Source organism: Aegilops tauschii, chromosome 7 (genome assembly GCF_002575655.3).
Source record: "Aegilops tauschii subsp. strangulata cultivar AL8/78 chromosome 7, Aet v6.0, whole genome shotgun sequence".
Taxonomy (NCBI): domain Eukaryota; kingdom Viridiplantae; phylum Streptophyta; class Magnoliopsida; order Poales; family Poaceae; genus Aegilops; species Aegilops tauschii.
The window spans coordinates 437,385,690-437,412,473 of record NC_053041.3 but is presented as its reverse complement, the minus strand read 5'-3'; the positions used below and the strand labels follow the sequence as shown (position 1 = coordinate 437,412,473).

Below are 26,784 nucleotides of genomic sequence, written 5' to 3'. Positions count from 1 at the left end.
AAACTTGATAGCTAGATATATATGTGTCTTGAATCATCAGTATGCGTAACCAATATGTGTCTCCCGTTCGAAAGCGTCATAGTTATAAATATGCATGCATTTGCATATTTATAACCTTGATTCTTTCGAATTGTCCAACGCTATCCATGGACAGCCCGAGTATGTTTAGATTGGGTTCGTTTTCCCATATGCTTTGCTCCGGATCCGACGCATAAATTTCGTCAGTGCCTCCCCTGTTGTTCTCCGGGTACACATCCTCTCTGTTTATTGCAGAGACGTGTATCAGGAGAACAGCGGGGAGGTGCTGCCGAAATTTTGCGTAGGATCCAGGGCATAGCATGGGAAAATGAACCCAATCTAAACATACTCGGGTGGGATTAGGACCTATCATTACCTATTAGAGTGTAGGTTGCATGGACGTAATAAAATTGACAAAGTAGATCAACTGATGAATACATACATGGTGAATTATATATATATATATATATATATATATATATATTTGTTGTGTGTCTAGTAGCTCTGAAAGTCAAGATGAGTGATCGTGCGTGGATGTACACCGGTCACACTGGTCAGAACAAATGGAGCACTGAATGGTTCACAAAAACCAAGGGGTTTGTGCGAGCCGCATTTGCAAATGGCCAGAGGAAAACCTGGTGCCCCTGTTTACGGTGCGGCAATTGGGAAAAGAGGACAGAGGCTGAAATGGGCAAACACCTGCAGAAGAGTGGTTTTACGCCCGATTATACGGTGTGGACATTTCATGGTGAGTCTGCCCAACGTGACCGAGCTGAGGTGGATCGTCGTCGCACCGACGAGCATGGTACCGGGATGGAAAACATGGTGCAAGACTTTGATGATTCTCGGGATTCGGACGAGGAGATGGAGGAATCTGCAAAGGCCTTCAATGAAATGTTGGAGTCTTCAAAACGTCCGCTCCATGAGCACACTGAGCTTTGTCAGTTGGATGCCATCTCACAAGTAATGGCTCTGAAGGCTCAGTTCAACTTGGGCAGAGAATGCTACGATGCAATGATGACAGTATTTGGACGCTTTCTACCCAAAGGCCATGTAATGCCTGCAAACCTATACCAGTCGGACAAAATCCTCCATGCACAGAAGATGCCCTATGATAAGATACATGCCTGTGAGAAAGGATGTGTCTTGTTTAGGCTTGACTATGCGGACTTGAACTATTGTCCCATTTGCAAGTCTTCCAGGTATGTTGTGGTAGACAACGGTATGGGTGAGAAGACACAGACCAAAATCCCCGTTAGTGTTCTTCTGTATATGCCAATCGTACCAAGACTTCAACGTCTTTTCATGGTCGAAGAGACGGCCAGACAGATGACATGGCACAAAACGGGCAAAAGAACCGAACTAGATGCAGATGGGAATCTGATGATTGTACACACATCGGATGGTGTTGCGTGGAAAAAGTTTGATGAATTACATGGTGACAAAGCGGCAGATCCGAGGCATCCTCGAGTCGGCATCAGCACGGATGGGTTCAGTGTGTTTGGTATGACGGCAGCCCAATACAGTTGTTGGCCCGTATTTGTCTTTCCACTCAATCTCCCCCCCGGACAGATTATGCAAAGAAAGAACATTTTCCTGACGTTGATAATTCCAGGGCCCAACTATCCGGGGAAAAATATGAATGTGTACATGCAACCGCTTAAGGACGAATTGCAAGAAGCCTGGGATAATGGGTTCAAGACATACGATGCCTATAGCAAATGGAACTTCATAATGTGTGTCTGGTACATGTACTCGACGCATGACTTGCCGGCGTATGCGCTATTCGTTGGCTGGTGTGTGCATGGAAGGTTCCCGTGCCCCACATGCAAGGGAGCTCTTGAGTTTCGTTGGCTTCAGGCCGGTCGCAAGTTTTCTTGCTTCGACATGCATAGACAGTTCCTGAATCCTCGCCATAAGTTCAGGAAAGACAAGAAGAACTTCATCAGAGGTAGAGTTGTCAAAAACTCTGCACCACATGCATTGACAGGCCAACATACCCTGGATCAGTTAAACGCTCTCGAGCCAGATCCAGAGCGTCCAGGGTACTTCAAGGGGTATAATTCTAAGCACGCCTGGACTCACAAAACATGCTTATGGGATCTGCCTTACTTCAAAGACCTCCTTTGCCCACACAACATCGACGTGATGCACATTGAGAAGAATATCGCCGAGGCACTTTTTGGTACATTGTTCGGCATAGATGGGAAGTCAAAGGATAATACTAAGGCTAGAGTCGATCTGGAGGCGCTATGTGATAGGCCGTTACAAAACATGAAAGAACCGAAAGGAAAGCAGAACTGGACGAAGCCAAAGGCATGGTTCAATCTTGGAAGGCCAGCTATGAGGGAAATTATCTTGTGGGTGAAAATGCAGTTGATGTTGTACTTGATGATGATACACTTAAGTGATACACATATTATTATTCATGTCGGTCTTTTTTTATGTTGTACTAATTTCGTTTACTGTTTGTCATGGCAGGTGTTGAAAGATGGTGGGCGCTGGTCGGGAGCGCGCCAAGGCCCCTTCTTCGTCGGCGCGTGGTCTGAGGTCTTCGATTCCAGACGTACCTCTCCGCCGAGCGTTGCTGGACAGTATGTCCACACCGCCGGGCCCTTCTTCGTCGACCGCGGTGCCCAGCAGGGGACGAGGTAGGAAGAGAGGAGGTGGGGCACGTGGTCGCGGGAGAGGAGGTAGGGTGACTGCTACGGCGCCTTCCTCGCCGCCACCCCCAGCTGTTTCACCCGAGCACGTGACTGCTAGGGTGGACTCGTCCGAGGAGGAGGCTACACGGACTCCGGTCCACGAGCCTCCGGTCCACGGGTCTTGGGCCCACGAGCCTCGGGTCGACTGGCCTTCGGCCCACGAGAGTTCGGCCCATGAGACCCCGGAGGAGCACACGTCCGGATGGGGTACCTGGCCGGATCAGCCCGAGGAGCCGAGTGGCCATGCTGATGATGGCGGGGAGCCGACTGATCTTGAGGAGGAGGGTGGCACCATCTACCAGCGTGGTGCTACACGGCTCCCGTCCGTGCCGGCGACCCGCGAGCAGAGGTGGTTGATCTTCCCTGATGGGGAGAGGTACGTAAGTGCATTTAATATTTTTGTACCTTCTGCATTCACGTTTCTTCAAATAACTAATGCGTTGGCCTTGTCATGCTGCAGGGGTTGGGACCACCATCATAGTGTCCGCCGGCCCAACTCCGTCCTTGGAGTTCTTTGCCGGCAAAACTTCTCGGGGTTTGTCACGTTGCCTGGTGAGGGTCGGCTTCCAGAGCTTGGGTTGAGCTGGGAGCACTACGTGGCTGCCCCGGCCCCGCCGGATGTCATTATCGACGGTGTCGTGTGCGACACGAGGGCAGACATGGTGATCAGGACGTTCTGGGTAATTTCTCCTTTACACATTTCAAAATCTTCAACTAGCTAGTTATTAATTGTACTAATCAATATTGTCTCATTTGATTGCAGACATTCTACAGGTGTGAGGAGGGATACGAGGAGGACAGCGCAAATGTTATCCAGAACGTCTGCAAGCGCCTACTCCAGAACTTACGGCACGAGGCTCGGGTGCAGGCTGTTCGAGACTACTACGCCTTGCGTGGTATCAAGAAGACCAAGCCGGCGTGCCGCGAGAAGTTCCTGAGTAAGGAGCAGTACATGAAGGTAATTCTTAAGGCCTTCTACTTAGTTCCTTCATTTAGTAATTCTTAGCCGTAGCGCTCAAGTTTCTATTTGCTAACTTAGGCGCCTCCGAGATGGTGTGCGGATCGGATGGATTGTTGGGATGTGTTGGTCGATGAGTGGTGCTCACAAGAATGGCTAGCCCTCCACAACCAGGCCAAGGACAAACGTGCCCAAATGGAAGGTGTGCCACACCATCAAGGCAGCTCCAACTTATATCAGTTCGGGCGCAACTAGGTATGTGGTTTGCTTCATGATTCATGCAATTCATTCATCATGCTAGCTTGAGCCCTTTAATTACTAATTTTCATTGTTTCTCTCTTTCAGGCACGCCACAATAAGGCGGATAAGGTGCCAGAGGTGTACGACCTGTATGCCATGGCCCACACTGGCTCTTTCAAGAAAGTCAAGGCTTTCTCTCAGTCTGACCTCGATGATGCAAACAACTTCACCAACATCTCCTCCCACAACAAGCTCGTGAGATATAGAGATGAGGGGAAGGCGAGGAAATGGGAGGACTTTAACCCGAGCCAGGGTCCCATTGATCCAGAGCTGGTGATGATATCTGGTGGCGGGAGGTCCCATGGCTCCATAGCCATTGGAGATGGACTTATCCGTTGTCCTAGCACTCTCCCGGAGATCAAGGCGCGCCAGTCGAGCTCCGCTCCTGAGATAAGGCCTCGTGAACGGCCAGTGCAACTCGCCATCAAGGTTAGTGATACGTACTCAGTTATCTTTCTCCATTACATTGTGTGCGCTTCCATCAATGATTAAAAATGGTCATGTGAGTGGTGTTGCAGGCTGCTATACAGACTGAGAGAGATAGAACGGAGAAACTTCTGGCGGAGGCGGCGGAGAGGCAGCGGGAGATGGAGGAGAGGACGAGAAAGATGATGGAGGAGGAGAGGGCACGGAATGACATGCAGGCAAGGGCCATGTACGAGCTCCTTGTGGTAAGTTTCTTCTGCAGATTACTTGCTAGTCTTAACATTTGAGTCTCATTACTAACTAGTATGACTCTGTTCTGAAAACCAAATGTGCAGTCTGTGTGCGAGAAGTCTGGTCAGCCCGCTCCGCCGATGCCAGTGATTGCTCCTGGGAGCACGGTGAGTTTAGTTTGAATGGACATTACTTGGTAGTCTTAACATTTGAGTGTCGTAATGCTAACGAGACATTCGAAATGATCTTTGGTGCAGCTTAACTCCAGAAACGCATCGCACGATCCTTCTCCAGGTAGCGGCACTAGCCACCCCGCTCCTACACCTCCCTGATCACGGTAAGTTTCTCTAGTGTTTTGCTTAACAAATGCATAAAGACCTAGACTTAGCTTTATTTCCTCCAATATGCTTACCATAATGACCTAGAGTTAGCTTATTTTCCTCCAAAATGACCCATTTTACCTAGGTTAGCTTATAAATGATGCAGTTCATCCAAGTTAGCTCAAAAATGACCCATTTTACCTAGATTAGCTCCTAAATGATCCATTTTACCTACGTTAGCTTTAAAATGGCCCATTTCACCTAGGTTAACTCCAAAATGACCCATCTTACCTAGGTTATCTCATAAACGATCCATTTCAACTAATTTAGCTCATAAACGATCCATTTGACCTAAGTGAGCTAAAAAACGATCCATTTCACCTAAATTAGCTATTAAATGATCCATTTCACCTAAGTTAGCTCAAAAAGATCCATTTCAACTAAATTAGCTCTAAAATGACCCATTTTACGTAGATTAGCTCCTAAATGATCCATTTTACATACGTTAGCTTTAAAATGACCCATTTCACCTAGGTTAGCTCCAAAATGACCCATTTCACCTAGGTTAGCTCCAAAATGACCCATCTTACCTAGGTTAGCTTATAAATGATCCAGTTTATCCAAGTTAGCTCTAAAATGACCCAATTTACCTGAGTAGCTCCTAGGTTAGCTTATAAATGATCCAGTTTATACTTCTTGTTCTAGTCTTCTTCTTGTTCTAGTCACCTATTTCTAACTTTCTTATTTACCATTTTGCAGATTTCATTCACTTCATGAAAGCTAGCTTGCTATGATGGAGTGCTTGCTTTTCCTTTGATGAAACTTTGCATTGTATCTAGCTTGCTATGATGGAACTTGCTATCTTGATGAAACTTTGCATTGTAATATATATATATGGATGGAACAATGTGTATGGATGGAACTTGCTTATGTATGAACAATGTGTATGGATGAAACTGATGTGATATGTGATATGTGATATGGAACTTATGTGCTGGATATGTGATATGGAAATATATCTATATATGTCATATATATTTTCTGTGCAAATTGTGGGATTTAATAAAAAACAGAAAAAACAGCCAATATGCAGGCTCTTTCCCGTCTACCACCGACGGTAAAGAGCTCTTTGCCGTCTGCCGCGGACGGCAAAGCAGCCACGTGGCAGCCAACTGTGCTTCCTGGGAGCTGACCCATTTGGTCAGTTTGCCTACAGTGGCAGACGGCAAAGACTTTGTCATCTGTGGCAGACGGCAAAGAACCTGCACTTTGCCATCTGTGGGAGACGGCAAAGAACCTGCACTTTGCCATCTGTGGCAGACGGCAAAGACCAGAGAAATTTTGCCGTCAGCGGCGGACGGCAAAGGTCTGCCGTTAGCCACTTAACGGACTGACAGCGCAATTATTGCCGTCCGCCCTCTTTGCCGTCCGCCGCAGACGGCAAAGAACCTTTGCCGTCCGCCGCCAGGAAGCAGACGGCAAAGCAGCTGTTTACCGTAGCCTTCTTTGCCGGAGCCTTTTGCCGTCCGCGGTTGACGGCAAAGGTCTTTGCCGTCCGCCTTTCGAGCCTTTGCCGTCCGCCGTGGCAGACGGCAAAGTAGCTGTTTCCTGTAGTGCCTTTAGTACCGGTTCATCACGAACCGGCGCTAAAGTGCCACCACGTGGCACGAGCCAGGCCCGGGTGCGTGCAGGACATTAGTACCGGTTGGTAACACCAACAGGTACTAAATGTTTGGGGGTGTTTTGGTATTATTTTTTATTTTTCCTTTAATTTTGTGTTTTCAATTTAATTTAGTGATTATTTTAGTTGTTAAATCATTAGGTGAAAGTACCGCAGATTAGTTTCGACTGGATGCATGTGGATCCTAGATAAGTGATCAAGTATATGCCATATCCATATTATACTTGATTACCTATAATTAAGTGATCAAGTATAATATGGATATGGCATATACTTGATCACTTAGCTAGGATCCATCCAGCTGAAACTAATCTGTGGTTTCTTTTATAAATGATATAATAACTCATCATCATCATCATATTAATATAAAAACTCTTGCATCATATCATCAACAACAGTAAATTAGCTAGCTAAAAATCATCATAGTCGTCATTACCAGTTTAATGATCATAGTCATTACCGCTATCTAATCAGCACCAACACTAGCTTAAAGAAAAAATATTCACTTGTACCAGAAGCAAAGATATCATCGAGTTCAACATGGTCATCATATTATAAGCGTTCATAACACCACAAAAGCAAATCACCCTTTGAGATTAAGTTCAGGACGAAGAACACGGACATGAGAGGACGAAAGTACGAAGAGCATGAACTAGCTAAATCACTCCTACTGCTCTTTCTCAGGTAAAATAGCATAGAACATGTATAGCTCTCCTGATTCATCATACTGGAGCATGCAGATGAACCTGTCTCCTAATCGTGGGCTGTGCTTCTCATTGGTGCCCCTAGTACTTCTTTGGGATCGTTAACAATTTTGCTCCAATCTTTCACTATTAAGCATTCATCGCTATTAGAAATCCTGAATGCACTCATGTGCGATGTAGGATATCTTGGCCGTAAGCTAACCATTGACATGTGACCTTTAGTCTCGATCCACTGAGGCACAACTGTCATCGGGAGTCCCTTTTAAAGAACATCATATAGTAATTAATATACTTAGCAATGAAAGTTTAGCAAAAAAATAATGTATGCAAAAGATGCACTGAGGACAAATAGTAAAAATCTTACCATCTTTCGTAAATAGATGTGACCGTAGTTCAATACGATCACTATTGGTCGCACGTTTTGAGTACTAACATTTCTAAGTGCAGGAAGAAAATTTGTCTTGACAGTATGAAGATCCTTAAGCCATGAAACATAATGACTTATCTCCTCGCAGTTTAGTTCAGCTCCGGGACAGTAGTAGGTCCTGTCTACCAAGTGCCGGACATGTTTGCTTGAATAGAAATAAGCTGTGTATAGAAATTTGTTGTCAACTATTTTTGAATAAACAATATCAAATACTTAAATATGGTTGAGAAACTCACATAATGGTAGAACCGGAGGCGTCTGCACATCGACCCAGATGTCGATATTACCTTCAATATCATCTTCCGGACGAATATCAAAGGTGATAAGCATATCAGGCTCAAATGCATAAGCCTTGCATAGTGCTTGCCAAGTTTTGCATTCAAAATAGGTGTACGTGTCTGCATTGTATAATTTGACGTTGAAAGTATAACCATGCTCGGTCTTCAGGTAAACTCTCTTTACCTCCATAGTTTCCATAGCACTGAAACCTATCTTATCCAAGACAAAAATTCCTGCATGGCAGGGGATGCGCTAGTAGAATAGTGAAAAATTAAAATTATAAGTTGAAGCAAATGAAGCATATATATATAAGTCATGCTTAATTACGAAAAAAGACTTGTCATTGTGACTTACTGTATCCACTTCGAAGGTCTCATCCAGCTTGATGCTGAAGCGCCTATCATCAACTAGGAAATTTCTGTCGCACAGGCCGCGCTGGTCTTCACAGTATTCACACTTAATTAAATCTTTTTCGTCGTCAAACGACATTTCCTATGTTCATATAGGTGAAACATTAAACACTTACTAGTTCTATTAATTCAACTAATTCAACTACTTCTATTAATTCAACTAGTTCTATTAATTCAACTAATTCTACTAAGCATTTACTAAAAATAAACTTGTTCTATTAATTTTCTTACTAAAATAAAGTAGCTAGTTCTATATAGTAATATTTTAATTAGATCATCAAATCTCAGATATCTAAATTTTCTTACTAAAAATAAACTAGTTCTATTAATTCAAATAATTCAACTAAGAATTTACTAAAAATAAACTAGTTCTATTAATTTTCTTACTAAAATATATAAAGTAGCTATATATAGTAATATTTTAATTAGATCATCAAATCTCATATACCTAAATTTTCTTACTAAAAATAAACTAGTTCTACTAATTCAACTAGTTCAACAAAGCATTTACTAAAAATAAACTAGTTATATTAATTCAACTAGTTCAAATAATCTCATATACCTAAATTTTCTTACTAAAAATAAACGGCGGGGACGACAACAAGAGACGGCGACGACGGGGGCGGCGGCGCGAGACGGCGACGACGGGCGGTGGGGCGACGGCGCGCGGCGGGGGCGGCGCGCGATGGGCGACGGCGCGGCGGCAGCGGCGATGTCGCGCGAAGCAGTTGAAGAAGAAGTGGTGGTCGATGAAACTGGATTTTTTGTAAGTGCCATATATATAGGAGGGGCCTTTAGTACCGGTTGGTGGCTCCAACCGGTACTAAAGGCCAATTTTCGCCAGGTCAAGCGGCGGGAAACGGCCCCCTTTAGTACCGGTTGGAGCCACCAACCGGTACTAAAGGCCCATGCATTAGTACCGGTTGGAGCCACCAACCGGTACTAATGTTTGTGCGCTGCCACCGGCGGTGCACAATGTTTAGTCCCACCTCGCCGAGCGAAGGGCAGCCGCATTGGTTTATAACCCAGCCGCGGCTGCTCCTTCGAACTTCTCTATATAGCAGGCTTCTGGGCCTAACTTCGGCGCGCTGCCCTGTGAGCCTGCTGGCGCTTCTGGGCCTGTATTTGCAAACCCTAGTTCTGGCAGGCCCACTGGGCAGCGCCCCAACAATTTTTTATATAATTTTCTTCTATTTATTTCTGAGTAGTTTTTTTGCTGTATTTAGTTTCGTTGTGAATATAACAATTTTTTATATAGTATTTTTCTTTTCTGCATTATTTATTTTCTGCTATATTTTTGAGTAATTTTTTTATATAGTTTTTGTCTTTTTTGTTTTATTTATTTTTTGTTTTATTATGATGCATACTGAACGCAAAAATATGCTGGAGTTCAAATAAGTTTAAAAAACATTGAAGTGCCCGTGTAACAGATGAGTTCTCGTCCGAAACACTGATACTCCGAAAGAGATTGTCTAGTTTGTACACGAGGTGCGTCCAGTTTTCGCCGTGACCCTGTCTACTCTTTTGCACATGCTATGCGGGTGAAATGATGATACCATGCCAAGTTCCAACATTTTTCAGAGTTCATTTTGTAGTGATTTTCAATTTCACCGTCATTTAGCTCTCTAAACAAATCGATAAATGACTGAAAAACAGCAAATGATGTCAGAACGTGTTGGAAATTGATGACGTCGCTTTGAATGATGCATACTGAACGCAAAAATAGGCTGGAGTTCAAAAAAGTTTAAAAAACATGAAGTGCCGGTGTAACAGATGAGTTCTCGTCCGAAACCCTGATACTCCGAAAGAGATTGTCCAGTTTGTACATGAAGTTCGTCCAGTTTTCGCCGTGACCCTCTCTACTCTTTTGCACATGCTATGCGGGTGAAATGATGATACCATGCCAAGTTCCAACATTTTCAGAGTTCATTTTGTAGTTATTTTCAATTTCACGGTCATTTAGGTCTCTAAACAAATCGATAGATGACTGAAAAACAACAAATGATGTCAGAACGTGTTGGAAATTGATGACGTCGCTTTGAATGCTGCATACTGAACACAAAATAGTCTGGAGTTCAATTAAGTTTAAAAAACATGAAGTGCCGGTGTAACAGATGAGTTCTCGTCCGAAACCCTGATACTCCGAAAGAGATTGTCCAGTTTGTACACGAAGTGCGTCCAGTTTTCGCCGTGACCCTCTCTACTCTTTTGCACATGCTATGCGGGTGAAATGATGATGCCATGCCAACATTTTCAGAGTTCATTTTGTAGTTATTTTCAATTTCACGGTCATTTAGCTCTCTAAACAAATCGGTAAATGACTGAAAAACAGCAAATGATGTCAGAACGTGTTGGAAATTGATGACGTCGCTTTGAATGCTGCATACTGAACGCAAAAATAGTCTGGAGTTCAATTAAGTTTAAAAAACATGAAGTGCCGGTGTAACAGATGAGTTCTCGTCCGAAACCCTGATACTCCGAAAGAGATTGTCCAGTTTGTACACGAAGTGCGTCCAGTTTTCGCCGTGACCCTCTCTACTCTTTTGCACATGCTATGCGGGTGAAATGATGATACCATGCCAAGTTCCAACATTTTGAGAGTTCATTTTGTAGTTATTTTCAATTTCACGGTCATTTAGCTCCCTAAACAAATCGGTAAATGACTGAAAAACAGCAAATGATGTCAGAACGTGTTGGAAATTGATGACGTCGCTTTGAATGCTGCATACTGAACGCAAAAATAGTCTGGAGTTCAATTAAGTTTAAAAAACATGAAGTGCCAGTGTACCAGATGAGTTCTCGTCCGAAGCCCTGATACTCCAAAAGAGATTGTCCAGTTTGTAAACGAAGTGCGTCCAGTTTTTGCCGTAACCCTCTCTACTCTCTTGCACATTCTATGTGGGTGAAATGATGATACCATGCCAAGTTTCAACATTTTCAGACTTCATTTTGTAGCGATTTTCAATTTCACGGTCATTTAGCTCGGAAAACAAATCGGTAAATGACTGAAAAATAGCAAGTGATGTCAGAACGTGTTGAAAATTGATGACGTCGCTTTGAATGGTGCGTACTGAACGCAAAAAAAGTCTGGAGTTGTAATAAGTTAAAAAAAATGAAGTGCCGGTGTAACAGATGAGTTTTCATCCGAAACCGGTCCAGTTTGTACACGAAGTGCATCCAGTTTTTGCCGTATTGTCTAGTTTCTACACGAAGTGCATCCAGTTTTTGCCGTAACACAAGAAGTCCGGAGTTGTAATAAGTTATTAAAAATAAAAAAAGGCGCAATGCTCGTTAATTAGCTTCAAGCCTTTCGGAATAGTGTAGACTGCACTGCACATAGCTCCATGCAGTCTACCCTATTCCTCAAGGCTTGAAGCTAAGCAACGTGAAGGTGAGCATTGCGCCTCTTCTTCATCGTCTCTGCACTCAGGGCTTATAAACCGCTCCTAGTGCCTCTCTCTTCGCGAGGTGGGGCTAAAAAACAGCTTAGTAAGAAACTCTAGTACCGGTTCATGCCACGAACCGGTACTAAAGGTGCTCGTGGGGCCACAACCTCATTAGTACCGGTTCGTGGCACGAACCGGTGCTAAAGGTTCGCCACGAACCGGTACTAAAGAGCTACTCCCGCCTAGCCGTTGGAACCGGCACTAATGGACACATTATTGCCGGCTCAAAATCAAATCGGCACTAATGTGCTTCACATTTGACCCTTTTTCTACTAGTGATATGATGTCCTCCTTCATCTTAGATGCTACGGTGATACGATCTTCGAGGTTGTTTGATCTGAGATCCAATGGCATCTGAGCAGTCTTTGTGCTTGTAAGCAGTGGCCGAACTCTTTGGGGGCTTTTCTGCAAAAAACCATTCGAACCACAGAGGAGGCGTTGGGTCACAAATCCAACGGCTCCGAAGAGCTTGTATCACCAAAGCATCTAAGGTGTGGTAGCACATGATATTCTTACATACAGGAGAATATGATGTCCTCCTTCATCTTAGATGCTACGGTGATACTAGCTTCGAGGTCGTTGGATATGGGATCCAAGGGCATCTGAGTAGTTTTTGTACAAATTGTGTGCAATTCTCAAACTCATCAAGGTTTCCTATAAAAATATTAAGACATCATGTGAGCTGCTATATCTCAGATCTACAAGCTCCAAGCAATTCGTATCGGCATATAACATCTAAGGTATGTGGGCACATGATATTCTCCCGGGGAGGAGGGGTGGGGGTGCACAACCAATCGGTGGTTGGGAGGGTGGGGACGAATATAATCTAAACAACCCTAAACAGAGATTCACAATTTTATCTAAGGTCGAGGGGGTGACCCCCGACAATCATAGCTCCGCCTAATTAAACACAACATTTGCATGTACTGTAGTACTAGACTTAATATTCATGTTTCAGTTTCATGTTCATTTTAAATATTGAATTGAGGACCATGCATGTCTTACATTTTACTCCCTTCGTTCCTAAATATTAGTCTTTTTTAGAGATTTCAAGTGGACTGGCACATACTGATGTATATAGACATATTTTAGAGTGTAGATTCACTCATTTTGCTCCGTATGTAGTCGCTTGTTGAAATCTTTAAAAGACTAATATTTAGGAACAGAAGGAGTATTTTTGAATTCGTGTCATACATGCATGGTTTGGAAAAATAGATGCACTATACTTATTGGATTGTTGTTGTGTTCGTGTGTGTGTGTCATTTGCATTGAAAAACTTAGCAGGGATACCATGAAATGTGAAATCCACGTTCAGATCACTATATCACAAACTCACTCTAATTCAACAACTCGTCATAAATCAATTACCACGTTGAGATTAGTATTTGCAAGGAAAATATGGGCATTGTAATACACATAGATTCGTTCGACAACTTAAAAGGTTCCTTTCGTATTCTCGAATGGTAGGACCCACCGGCGTCCCAGCCAGACCTTGGCTCGTGTTGATCCTAAAAAAATAAAAATAAAAAACCGGGCTCGTGTCCTTCTGGTGGCATGCGTGGTACACACATTAGGCAACCCCAACCAGTCGAGCATCCGCGTTTCGAGTCGAAATATCTGGTGGCCAGAGTTCCAGCCCTAGGAAATTCCCCTCATGTCCCCGTTCCATAATGACTACCGATGAACAACGGAGGGATGCTTTAGTAACTAGACAACGTTGTGTTAAAAGAGAGAGTAACTAGACAACGTTACCTACCGTGCCGAGCACGGTTCAATTCCCTCTGTCGCCGCTCGCCAAGGTCACCCATCAACTGCATTGCCTAGTAGTACTACTACTACACCAGGATGAGCACGGAATTGAGCCCGTTTGTTCGTGCCTAGTACTTGAGTTAATATATCAGGCAATGCACTGGTACGGAGGGATTATCCTTTTGCTCTGCATATGTAACTTGTCTGAAGTCTAACTAAGCAAAATGTTTGACAAAATCCTTTCTTAAGAAATACAACAGGATAGATGTATGGCTTGAAAATTTATTGCATGATGCAGGTTATGATATTGTTTCGAATCCTGGATCTTAAATTTCAGAAAATCCAAAAGTGACCATAAATTCTTGAAACTGAGCATGGTCACGTGATATGGCACAAATATTACTTCGTAATTTTTTTCTTCAATTTGAGACAAGCTGCTTATGACGAGTTGCATAAATGAAGAGCCAAGGTATTTTGGAACAAAGACCTGTCACGTTAATGCGAACACTTTCACTATTGAAACCGTGGGCGTTTATGTGCCGCCACGAGTCCCGCTTCTCATCGGCAAGTGCCGTCCGAGCAAGCGTGTGAGTCGATGGGAGGCGTGCGAGCAGACCACTGCGCCGGCTGACAGGGAGGCGTGCGAGCAGACCGCTGTGCAGGCTCACCGGGAGGCGAGCCCTTTGACCAGGCTCCGCTGCCCACCTTCGTCCCAACTGCTCCCACTTTTAATGTCGCCGGCGCCGCAGTTTAAAATCAACCCCGCACTACCCGGTATCGCTACAATCTTCTCTCTTCCTCTCCGATTCTCCTGTCGTCTACCTCCAACCAGCCTGACCTAAACGTACGCCATGCCGCATCACGATGGTCTGCCCTTAGTCTTCCAGTTTCCTGAGGAAGACACCCAGCCGGAGTCTCAAGAACATAAGGCACTTTGGGACGAGCTTGAACTAGCCTTGCAGGAAGGCGCCGCGCCTGTCCTCGCTCCCGTTCCGGCTCCCGTCGCCCCGACTGCGCCAGCGCCCATCCCTGTGGCATTGATGGGCTGGGAGCCGCACATTGTCGTCGAGCTTGATGCCACGGGGTTCCACGAGGTCCCCGCCGACTTTCACGCACCAGTGCACCTGCCAGCGCATGCGCCTGCACGTGCACTAACACGCACGCCCATGCCAGTGCCCGTGCACCTGCCAGCGCATGCGCCTGCGCATGCACTGACGTGCGTGCCCGTGCCCGTGCCTGTGCACACGAATGTCTACGCCGCGCCGTTGACAACGCCTGTCCCCGCGCGGGTGCCAGTGCCCCCCTCAGCGGCATGGATGGCCGCCGTCGACCGCTTCCTTGCACCAACGCCAGTCGCCTCTTCCCGCCAGTTGACTCGCTCCTGGAGACCGAAGTCCAGAACATTGTGGCCTTCCTTGAAGCTAGGGCCAACGTCCACGAGTACGCCAACAACGGCGCAAGACGCCGCCGTCGCCGTCGGTCAGTGGCCCGACGACACACAGAGCACGGCAGAGGAGCCGCTTCCCACCGCAAGACGCCGCCGCCGCCGCATAATCTAAATTTGCCATGAAAAACGTTCGGATTGCCATGCTTAAAATCCGAACGTTTATCATTTCCGTTTATTTTAGATCGATCGTCGTATAATTTAAAGTTGGAGTCAGACTGAACGAAATCTATGGTTTGATCGATTGAATGTTCTGCTAGAGCCGTATCAAATTAAATATAAAACGTCATCAAGCCACATGTATTCCTTGTCATCCAACGAACTAGACTGCTTCAATGTCGAAAGCTCAACACGTTTAGCGTGCAGTTAATTTCATGCCAAATATTGTGCTAATCACATAATAACACGCAAATAATATCCAACTTAATATCCGCATGCACTTAATATACTTCCAAATTAACGTGCATTGCACGTACACACTGACTAGTGCTGCTAGCACGTGAAACTTGTGCCGTAACTTATGAATACGTCCAGATATGGTCAACGGCAACATCGCCCGCGAGTTCTTCGTGTATGCCCGTGCGTCTAAACGCAGAAGGGGAGGAGAGAGAGAGCACACATGGAACCCACCAGTAAGTGAAGGCGAATAGTACTAAAAATAATATTACATGTTATCAATTAAATAGGATGTGGTAATATAAAAACATTATGTGAACAAAGGGAGGTACAACAAACATTGTTGTTCTACGTATGTTTCCTATTGACGTGCGGCTTGAAGGCCCTGGTCGCATGTTCAATCCTCGTCCTTTATTTTTTAATTTGTATATGGGTCCAAATTTGTTTCATGACATGTGGGCCCCTCGGTGTGTAGTTTGTAGCACTTTAATTTGTGGGTCCAAATTTGTTCCATTCCAAGTGGACTATCGGTGTGTAGATTTGTAGCTTATTTATAATAATTAAAGAGAACAACCGAGTTTTTTGTAATAATACCATGGTGCGACGTTGAAGCCGAGAAAGGACGTGCGAGAGAGCGATGATCGAGCCAGAGGGAAATCAACTAGGGGAGTTGCGGGGGTTGCAACGGTGTTTCGAGTAGTTGTGGGCCGAATGCTACGAAAATATAATCTAAACCGACCGGAATAAATGCCTACACAAATTAATCCAAGGTTGGAGTGCCCCTCGCAATGTAAATAGCTCCGGCTTTGCGAGGGATGGAGAGGTAGCTTCAATGTGTGGAAGATATGGCGTGAGAAAGCGAGGTCAATCGAGAGACATATAGATAGAGAGACAAAGTGAGTGTGGTCCGACATTCATGGAACAAATGTATATGCTCTGGAGAGATATTGTCCGATTGAGCTTTTGGCTAGGGTGAGGGCTGTAAGATATGTTGGGGAACGTAGTAATTTCAAAAAATTTCCTACGCACACGCAAGATCATGGTGATGCATAGCAACAAGAGGGAAGAGTGTTGTCCACGTACCCTCGTAGACCGACAGCGGAAGCGTTATCACAACGCGGTTGATGTAGTCGTACGTCTTCACGATCCGACCGATCAAGTACCGAACGCACGGCACCTCCGAAGTTCTACACACGTTCAGCTCGATGACGTCCCTCGAACTCCGATCCAGCTGAGTGTTGAGGGAGAGTTTCGTCAGCACGACGGCGTGGTGACGATGATGATGTTCCACCGACGCTGGGCTTCGCCTAAGCTCCGCGACGGTATTATCGAGGTGTAATCTGGTGGAGGGGGGCACCGCACACGGCTAAAATATCGTATATCAAGTGTGTCCATGGGGTGCCCCCTGCCCCCGTATATAAAGGAGGAAGGGAGGAGGAGGCTGGCCCTAGGAGGGGGCGCACCAAGTGTGGAGTCCTACTAGGACTCCCTAGTCCTAGTAGGATTCCACCTCCCATATGGAATAGGAAAAGAGGAAGGGAAAAAGAGAAGGAAGGAAGGGGGCGCCCCCTTCCCTAGTCCAATTCGGACCAGACCAAGGGGAGGGGTGCGGCCACCCTTGAGGCCCTTTTCCTTCTTTCCCGTATGGCCCAATAAGGCCCAATACGTATTCCCGTAACTCTCCGGTACTCCGAAAAATACCCGAATCACTCGGAACCTTTCCGAAGTCCGAATATAGTCGTCCAATATATCGATCTTTACGTCTCGACCATTTCGAGACTCCTCGTCATGTTCCCGATCTCATCCGGGACTCCGAACTCCTTCGGTACATCAACATACATAAACTCATAATAAAACTGTCATCGTAACTTTAAGCGTGCGGACCCTTTGGGTTCGAGAACTATGTAGACATGACCGAGACACCTCTCTGGTCAATAACCAATAGCGGGACCTGGATGCCCATATTGGCTCCCACATATTCTACGAAGATCTTTATCGGTCAGACCGCATAACAACATACGTTGTTCCCTTTGTCATCGGTATGTTACTTGCCCGAGATTCGATCGTCGGTATCTCGATACCTAGTTCAATCTCGTTACCGGCAAGTTTCTTTACTCGTTCCGTAATACATCATCCCGCAACTAACTCATTAGTCACAATGCTTGCAAGGCTTATAGTGATGTGCATTACCGAGTGGGCCCAGAGATACCTCTCCGACAATTGGAGTGACAAATCCTAATCTCGAAATACGCCAACCCAACAAGTACCTTTGGAGACACCTGTAGAGCACCTTTATAATCACCCAGTTACGTTGTGACGTTTGGTAGCACACAAAGTGTTCCTCCGGTAAACGGGAGTTGCATAATCTCATAGTCATAGGAACATGTATAAGTCATGAAGAAAGCAATAGCAACATACTAAACGATCGGGTGCTAAGCTAACGGAATGGGTCAAGTTAATCACGTCATTTTCCTAATGAGGTGATCCCGTTAATCAAATGACAACTCATGTCTATGGATAGGAAACATAACCATCTTTGATTAACGAGCTAGTCAAGTAGAGGCATACTAGTGACACTCTGTTTGTCTATGTATTCACACATGTATTATGTTTCCGGTTAATACAATTCTAGCATGAATAATAAACATTTATCATGATATAAGGAAATATAGAATACTTTATTATTGCCTCTAGGGCATATTTCCTTCAGTCTCCCACTTGCACTAGAGTCAATAATCTAGTTCACATCGCCATGTGATTTAACATCAATAATTCACATCACCATGTGATTAACACCCATAGTTCACATCTCTATGTGACCAACACTCAAAGGGTTTACTAGAGTCAATAATCTAGTTCACATCGCTATGTGATTAACACCCAAAGAGTACTAAGGTGTGATCATGTTTTGATTGTGAGATAATTTTAGTCAACGGGTCTGTCATATTCAGATCCGTAAGTATTTTGCAAATTTCTATGTCTACAATGCTCTGCACGGAGCTACTCTAGCTAATTGCTCCCACTTTCAATATGTATCTAGACCGAGACTTAGAGTCATCTAGATTTAGTGTCAAAACTTGCATCGACGTAACCCTTTACGATGAACCTTTTGTCACTTCCATAATCGAGAAACATAACCTTATTCCACTAAGGATAATTTTGACCGCTGTCCAGTGATCTACTCCTAGATCACTATTGTACTCCCTTGCCAAAATCAGTGTAGGGTATACAATAGATCTGGTACACAGCATGGCATACTTTATAGAACCTATGGCCAAGGCATAGGGAATGACTTTCATTCTCTTTCTATCTTCTGTCGTGGTCGGGCTTTGAGTCTTACTCAATTTCACACCATGTAACACAGGCAAGAAACTCTTTTCTTTGACTGTTCTATTTTGAACTACTTCAAAATCTTGTTAAGTTATGTACTCATTGAAAAAACTTATCAAGCGTCTTGATCTATCTCTATAGATCTTGATGCTCAATATGTAAGCAGCTTCACCGAGGTCTTTCTTTAAAAAACTCCTTTCAAACACTCCTTTATGCTTTGTAGAATAATTCTACATTATTTCCAATCAACAATATGTTATTCATATATACTTATCAGAAATGTTGTAGTGCTCCCACTCACTTTCTTGTAAATACAGGCTTCACCGCAAGTCTGTATAAAACTATATCCTTTGATCAACTTATCAAAGTGTATATTCCAACTCCGAGATGCTGGCACCAGTCCATAGATGGATCGCTGGAGCTTGCATATTTTGTTAGCACCTTTAGGATTGACAAAACCTTCTGGTTGCATCATATACAATTCTTCTTTAATAAATCCATTAAGGAATGCAGTTTTGTTTATCCATTTGCCATATTTCATAAAATGCGGCAATTGCTAACATGATTCAGACAGACTTAAGCATAGATACGAGTGAGAAACTCTCATCGTAGTCAACACCTTGAACTTGTCGAAAAACCTTTTTTGCGACAATTCTAGCTTTGTAGATAGTAACACTACTATCAGCGTCCGTCTTCCTCTTGACGATCCATTTATTCTCAATTGCTTGCCGATCATCGGGCAAGTCAACCAAAGTCCACACTTTGTTCTCGTACATGGATCTCATCTCAGATTTCATGGCCTCAAGCCATTTTGCGGAATCTAGGCTCACCATTGCTTCTTCATAGTTCGTCATGGTCTAGTAACATAACCTCCAGAACAGGATTACCGTACCACTCTGGTGCGGATCTTACTCTGGTTTACCTACGAGGTTTGGTAGTAACTTGATCTGAAGTTACATGATCATCATCATTAACTTCCTCACTAATTGGTGTAGAAGTCAGAGGAACAGATTTCTGTGATCCAATAAGGGAGCAGGTACTGTTACCTCATCAAGTTCTACTTTCCTCCCACTCACATCTTTCGAGAGAAACTCCTTCTCTAGAAAGGATCCATTCTTAGCAACGAATGTCTTTCCTTCGGATCTGTGATAGAAGGTGTACCCAACTGTCTCCTTTGGGTATCCTATGAAGACGCATTTCTCCGATTTGGGTTTGAGCTTATCAGGATGAAACCTTTTCACATAAGCATCGCAACCCCAAACTTTAAGAAACGACAACTTTGGTTTCTTGCCAAACCACAGTTCATAAGGCGTTGTCTCAACAGATTTCGATGGTGTCCCTTTTTTTATGTGAATGCAGCTGTCTCTAATGCATAACCCCAAAACTATAGTGGTAAATCGGTAAGAAACATCATAGATTGCACTATATCCAATAAAGTACGATTATGACGTTCGGACACACCATTATGCTGTGGTGTTCCAGGTGGCGTGAGTAGTGAAACTATTTCACATTGTTTTAACTGAAGGCCAAACTCGTAACTTAAATACTCTTCTCCACGATCAGATCGTAGAAACTTTATTTCCTTGTTACGATGATTTTCTGCTTCACTCTGAAATTATATTAACTTTTCAAATGTTTCAGACTCTTGTTTTATTAAGTGGATATACCCATATCTGCTCAAATCATCTGTGAAGGTCAGAAAATAATGATACCTGCTACGAGCCTCAATATTCATCGGACCACATACATCTGTATGTATGATTTACAACAAATCTGTTGCTCTCTCCATAGTTCCGGAGAACGGCGTTTTAGTCATCTTGCCCATGAGGCACGGTTCGCAAGCATCAAGTGATTCATAATCAAGTGATTCCAAAATCCCATCAGTATGGAGTTTCTTCATGAGAGCGGCGATGGTACGCACGAGCTCGCCTGCTCCTGGTACGTGTGCCAATCAAACAGCGACGCGTTCGAGACCATATTAAATGTGATCGTATATGTACCCATCGTATACGGCCAGGACAACGGCGGCGGGCGGTGACGGAGCCATGCGAAATAACGACTGGAGTGGTCCTATCCCGTCGGTACATAATTCTCGTGTCGGTACATCGTGGTGGATGTCGAACCCGGGACGTCATGGAAACGGCTCTTCCGAAGGGGATAAGTGTAGGGTTTCCCTGTGGGTCGACAGGGGAGGAAAAATAAATCCGTCCATTCGAGCGCCGCACGAGGCTAGAAGCTTACAGCTATGGCGATGGCGAACGTTGCAGGCGACGGATTCGAGTTCCTATCAGATCCAATCGACAGGTATTTTTTTGTTCCCCTCGTTATTTGTTTCTCAGTATTATCCTCTCCAATTAGAAGGCCATCTTATCAGTGGTCTCGCTTGTTTTACATAGATTCCCATTGCCGGATCTCGCCGCCGCCGAATTCTTTCTGCGCGGCGAAGCAAATCAATCTCTTGGGTGCGCCGTCGCTCAATCTAGCAATGGTGCTGTTTGGGATGGCGCAGTGATAGCACAAGAAGAATTTGAGAGCGGCTCCAAAAGGATCGCAACATCGAATTCAGAGCGTTGGACAGCAAGGGCGATGGACAAGCGGCTGACTCAGCCAACAGGTATGCATATGGGGCGCTGTATTTCGACGTGAAGCACATACTAATTTTGAATTTTGGGCGTGATTTTGGCAGTTTGAAATATAGCAAACTTGTTCATTATCCCAGTAAATATTCCATTAACATGTAAATGCATGAACTGTAACTTCTCCATTGTAGGACTCTGTCTATATTGAAGTGAAAACTGTGTGTCATCATGTACATTATTCTGAATAATGCATTCCCAAATTTTGGTTACCAAATTGCTGTCGCTATATATAGAGGGTCACCTTATATTCCTACTGTTTTGCCTGACATAGGTTTCGCTTGCCGGACCTCACCACCAGTAAATCATTGCTGGATGGCAAAGCAATGCAAACTTTGGTATGCGCAGACGCTGAATCCAGCATTGGTGATGTGGGTGATGGTGAGGCAACAATACAAGGAGATGTCAATAGCACCTGCAGTGGGATGGCCCTGTCCATGCCAACCTCAGAACAATCGACAGGCAAAGACAATCCTCAAGCACCTAGCTGGATCAAGAGGTACACAAATATGGATGTGTGTTTCTATTCCAAATATATGACAATTCTGACTGGGCTGTATACTTGTATTCCTCCTAATCATAAATAGAAGCGCCGATTCCCCTCTAAAAATACAAGTGTAATTAGAGTGTTGGTACCTTTTAGTTGGTGATTATACGCTATTCAAAACTGTTTATGAAATTACATGCCCTGCATAATGCAGAGTACGTGTGGGACATGCACCTGTTGAACGTCCACCATGTGCTGGCAGGATCAGTGCCCTCGAAAAAACATTGCAAAGATATGCAGAGAAGAAGACTGACACAGTCGTGGTTCCAGCAACAGGTATCAACTTTGATTCACTTGGAGAAGCGTATGATTGCTACAATCTCTATTCCTAGGAGATTGGATTTGGAATAAGGTATGGCAAGAGCAGGCTTAATGTCGAAAGAACAAAATGCATGCAGGAGATAGTCTATGGCTGCACTGTAAGTAATGTTTCCAGTTCAGTGTAATATAAAATGCTCATGTATTTGTGATGCCATATAGACTAAGTTTGCAAGAAAATACAAAACTGATGTAATGGAGTTGCTTGTGCCTCTCGCAGGGAATCCTGAAAAGCAGGACATGCCGATGCAGATGCCCTGCAATGATACGTTTGCTTCAATCAGATGACAGTGGGTGGTACATAAGTGAGTACAGACCAGAACACAATCATGCACCAACAGAAAAATGTGGCAAAACGATGTACTGGCCCTCACACAGACATATCAATGTATACACAAGGGATGTTGTTAAACAACTCCGTGAGAAAAATATTAGCATTGGCAAGGTCTACAATATAATTGGTAGTTTCTTCGGTTCAATGACAAATGTGCCTATCAGCAAAAGGGCACTGAGAGGACTCTGTAGTAAGATCAGTCGAGAGCAAGCAGACGAAGATTTAAAGAAAACCATGGATGTTTTTGCCGAATTGGGAGCAAAAGACTCTGGTCTCTTCTACCGAGTGCAGCCTGATGAGGAGAGCCGTATACGGAATTTGATATGGTTAACTAAAGCAAGGAGGGCACAGTACGATTATTTTGGAGATGCAATAACATTTGACCCAACATACCGCACAAACCTATATGATATGCCATTTGGGCTGTTTGTAGGCGTCAATAATCACTTCCAGAGTGTGATCTTTGGCGGCGTGCTAGTCAGAGATGAAACAGTTGACACTTTCAAGTGGGTATTCAGTGAATTCATTCGCATGATGGGGGGAAAACATCTGCAAACAATACTCACAGGTGAATGACCTATTACTGGAGTTTCTTTTCATTGCATAACACAAGAAAAACAACAAACAAAATCGGTGATAACCAAGGATGACATATTTTTGCTGTTGTAGTAGTCTTGGAATCCTCTTTTTTTGTCATATAACTCTGCCAAATGCTACTGACATAAAGATGTGTCCTTGTGAATGTGTGCAGATCAATGCAGAGCGATGGAGTTAGCAATTGAGAAAGTGCTGCCAGACACCACTCACCGCTGGTGCAAATGGCACGTCCTGAAAAAGGCAAAAGAATATCTTGGTCCACATTACACAAAGCACATCAAATTCAGGGCAGAATTCCACAAAATAATCCATCACATGCTTACGGTTGATGAGTTCGAGACTGCATGGAAGCAAGTGACAGAGGCGCACGGTTTGCAAAAACATGCTTACCTCATTGGCATCTATGAAACTAGAATGAAATGGGCAAAACCATATTTCAATGGAAAGTTCTGTGCAAAGATGACAGGCACACAACGCAGCGAGAGTGCCAATCATATGCTCAAATGCTATGTTCCAGCAAGCTGCCCCATGCATCTATTTGTTCGACAATACATGAGACTTCTTTTCGATAGAGGGGCAAATGAGAACTATGAGGAGAGACGCACAAAGATAGTAAGTTGCTGACTCTATCCTCACTAATGCATTGTCTATATCTGCAGGTAGCCCCAGTATTGAAAGTGAATACACCACTGGAGATGCACGCTAGCGACATCTACACCCGAACCATGGCTGAAAAATTTGGCGAAGTTATATATGAAGCGGGGCAGTACAAAGTTGAGGAAATCACTAAAGGGAAAACCTATTTCGCGAAACGATACCATCCAGAGAAACATGCCAAATGGTGCAGGGTTTTGTACAAAGTGGAAGTTGTTGACGAAGGAACTGAGCTGATATGCGAATGTGGCAATTTTGAACACACATGCTTGCTCTGTTGTCACGCTGTTAAGGTAACTAAACATCCTTTCCTATTGATAACACTGTGCCTCTTCCATTCCGAGAAATATCACAATTAAGAATGCCCACGATTCCTGTTGCAGGTCCTTCGATTTCCTTGGCATAGACCATATACCAGCAAAGCATATGCTGAAGCAGTGGACGAAGGACGCAAGGGATTTGCTGCCAGCCCACCTGTCGCATCTTCAGAAGGATAGCATTTCTGTGAATTCAATAACATACAGGCACTGAAATCTGTACACACATGCACTTGAGGTAGTCAGGCCGGGAGATGCAAATCCAGAAGCATGAGTGTGCAATGGACATCCTGAAGGGAGCAGTGGATAAGCTGACACCACTAGCTGCTGTGCAGGATGGAATGGGACCGGAAGACAAAAATGATCAACATAAGAGAAAAGACAAAGAACCCATTGCAGCAATTGCACCCTTGAGCGGACGCTGAAGGGAGTGCAGTGGGGAACTTCGAAGGACTAAGTCCTCCAAAACGAAAACGAAAAGCCGGTCGACCAACCACAAGCAGGGACAAGCCTCCATATGATGTTCGGGGTGCAAAAAGCAAGAAATACAAGCGGCCAGCAAATGCACAAGATGCAGAGAGATGTGCTACCAGCAAGCGCACTCGCTTCTGTAGTATATGCCGGGAGCCAGGGCACAAGAACAGCACATGCCCACTGCGAGGAGATCTTCGTCGAAAGGAAAGGAAAGAGGCAAAATGCTCAAACTGTGGTGTCGGTGGACACAGGAGAAACACATGCAACAAGCCGAAAGTTGTTGTGCACGTGATCGAGAAAATAGCTTTGGAAACGAATTTACCTTAGTTTGTGTTTCTGCAAACTCTGTTCTTGAGGGCTCTGCAGCCAATACTTAGGAATCTGTGTAATAAAAACCATCTACCGTGCATGTGTTGTACTTGGCACTATTGTCGTTTTAAGGACTGAATCATTTTCACCTCTCTACATGGTTCTTAATTTTCACCATTTTGTATTTTAGATTCTACTTTGTTTATCAGCAAAAATAGATTGCCTTCAAAAATGGTTTCAGTGCGTTCATCAGGAAACAGAGTAAGTTGGAATTGTACAGTTGGGCCGTAGCGGCATTACCTCATCGTGGTGCATCCAACTGACATGTGGCAACGCCAGCGTGTTGTGTGCCATGGGCGGGAGTCCATGCATTTCGAATTTCAAACTGCTTGAGCTCTCTCCTCATCTGTGCTGTAGCCACGGGGCTGTACTTAAACGACGAGATGCAGCTCTTCCGGGCAGACCGCACTCATCTGCGCTCTACGTGATACCAGAGGGAGAGAAAGGTGTCTGTGTGCGTGTGCGAGCGGAGATGTCTGAAGCTGCTTCAGCTGGGGGCTCTGTTAGTCATATCGCCTCCGGTTCTAGCTCGATTGAGCTTGCAGGCAGCAATGCGCAGAACCCGCACCATCAGTTCTGAAGATCTGAAGATCATCTCGGTGCGCGCAGTGAACCATCGGATGGGCCTGTCATGCAGGGGTTGTCTATGATTGGGGAAAGATGTTATCACTGGTGTTCATCTCCTTGCCAATCTAAAACACAAAAACTTCATATCGATATGATTCTCACTCTTGCATGCAGGCTTCAGTTTACGGAAGGGCTGACGGTGCATCAATGGGCGTTGAAGAAATCGAAGATGAGCCTGAAGTTGAATCTCGTTTTTCAGCCGTGGAGGAGGTCGGCAACTATTATCCAGAAGAACTGAGCTGCGCCGGCGGTGACAACTGGTCTGAGGCAGGCAGCTACTGTGAGTCGACAACTAGGGGTCCTGATGGATGCAGCACCTCCATCACCACTGATATCCGCCCAGCAAAGTGAGCAAAGCTTGAAGACTGATGTCTTCATGACAATCCTAGGACTGCTACGTCACCCGACAGCGATTAAGCTAAGTAAGCTGTGTGAGATAAGACAAGAGGCGTAGTTGGTTGCCATGAGAGATTAGAAGTAGGTTTGTGTTTGTAAGACTGTAAATTATATTATACTTCCTCCGTCCGGAAATACTTGTCATCAAAATGGATAAAAAAGATGTATCTAGAACTAAAATACATCTAGATACATCCTCTTTTATTCATTTTGATGACAAGTATTTCCGGACGGTGGGAGTATATCGTCGTGTGCGAGTGTTTGCCGCGTTTAGGACTGTACCTTCTTCTTATAGATAAATAAATAAAACTCCGGTCTGACCCGCCGGCTGTGATGTTGGTACAGGACGAGAACGGGCGTCATCGACACACTAGCGTCGCCGCCGTATCCCACTGAACGGCGTCTCTAGCCGTCACGTACACGCCTTAAATACGCTCGCGTCCGTGTACATGCACACGCCATGCGCCACGCATCCCGAAACGAACCAATGCACTGCGATACCGTGAGCAGGCGTGCTCGTCCGCGCCAACAAATTTTCGGTTTCTTCATGCGCTTTACACCAATATGACCTAAACGGCAGTGCCACAAATAAGTTGCACTATCATTATTAACTTTGCATCTTTTGGCTTCAATATTATGATTATGTGTATCACTACGATCGAGATCCAACAAACCATTTTCGTTGGTGTGT

General features: G+C 44.5%; 1 protein-coding gene across 2 annotated transcripts; it reads left to right on the top strand.

Moving 5' to 3' along the window:
* Positions 1-20,847: 20,847 nt before the first annotated feature.
* On the top strand, positions 20,848-25,166 carry LOC109734801 (protein FAR1-RELATED SEQUENCE 5). 2 transcript variants are annotated; one of them, XM_073504185.1, is made up of 7 exons: positions 20,848-21,128; positions 21,221-21,438; positions 21,735-21,959; positions 22,162-22,426; positions 22,546-23,227; positions 23,411-24,203; positions 24,294-25,166. In XM_073504185.1, exons 1-4 carry the CDS (start codon positions 21,070-21,072, stop codon positions 22,356-22,358), a joined length of 699 nt encoding a protein of 232 aa, XP_073360286.1. In that variant the 5' UTR covers positions 20,848-21,069; the 3' UTR covers positions 22,359-22,426; positions 22,546-23,227; positions 23,411-24,203; positions 24,294-25,166. The 2 variants fall into 2 exon arrangements, with proteins under 2 accessions (XP_073360286.1, XP_020149573.2); XM_020293984.4 differs by having other exon boundaries at positions 21,011-21,128.
* The last annotated feature ends 1,618 nt before the right edge of the window (positions 25,167-26,784 follow it).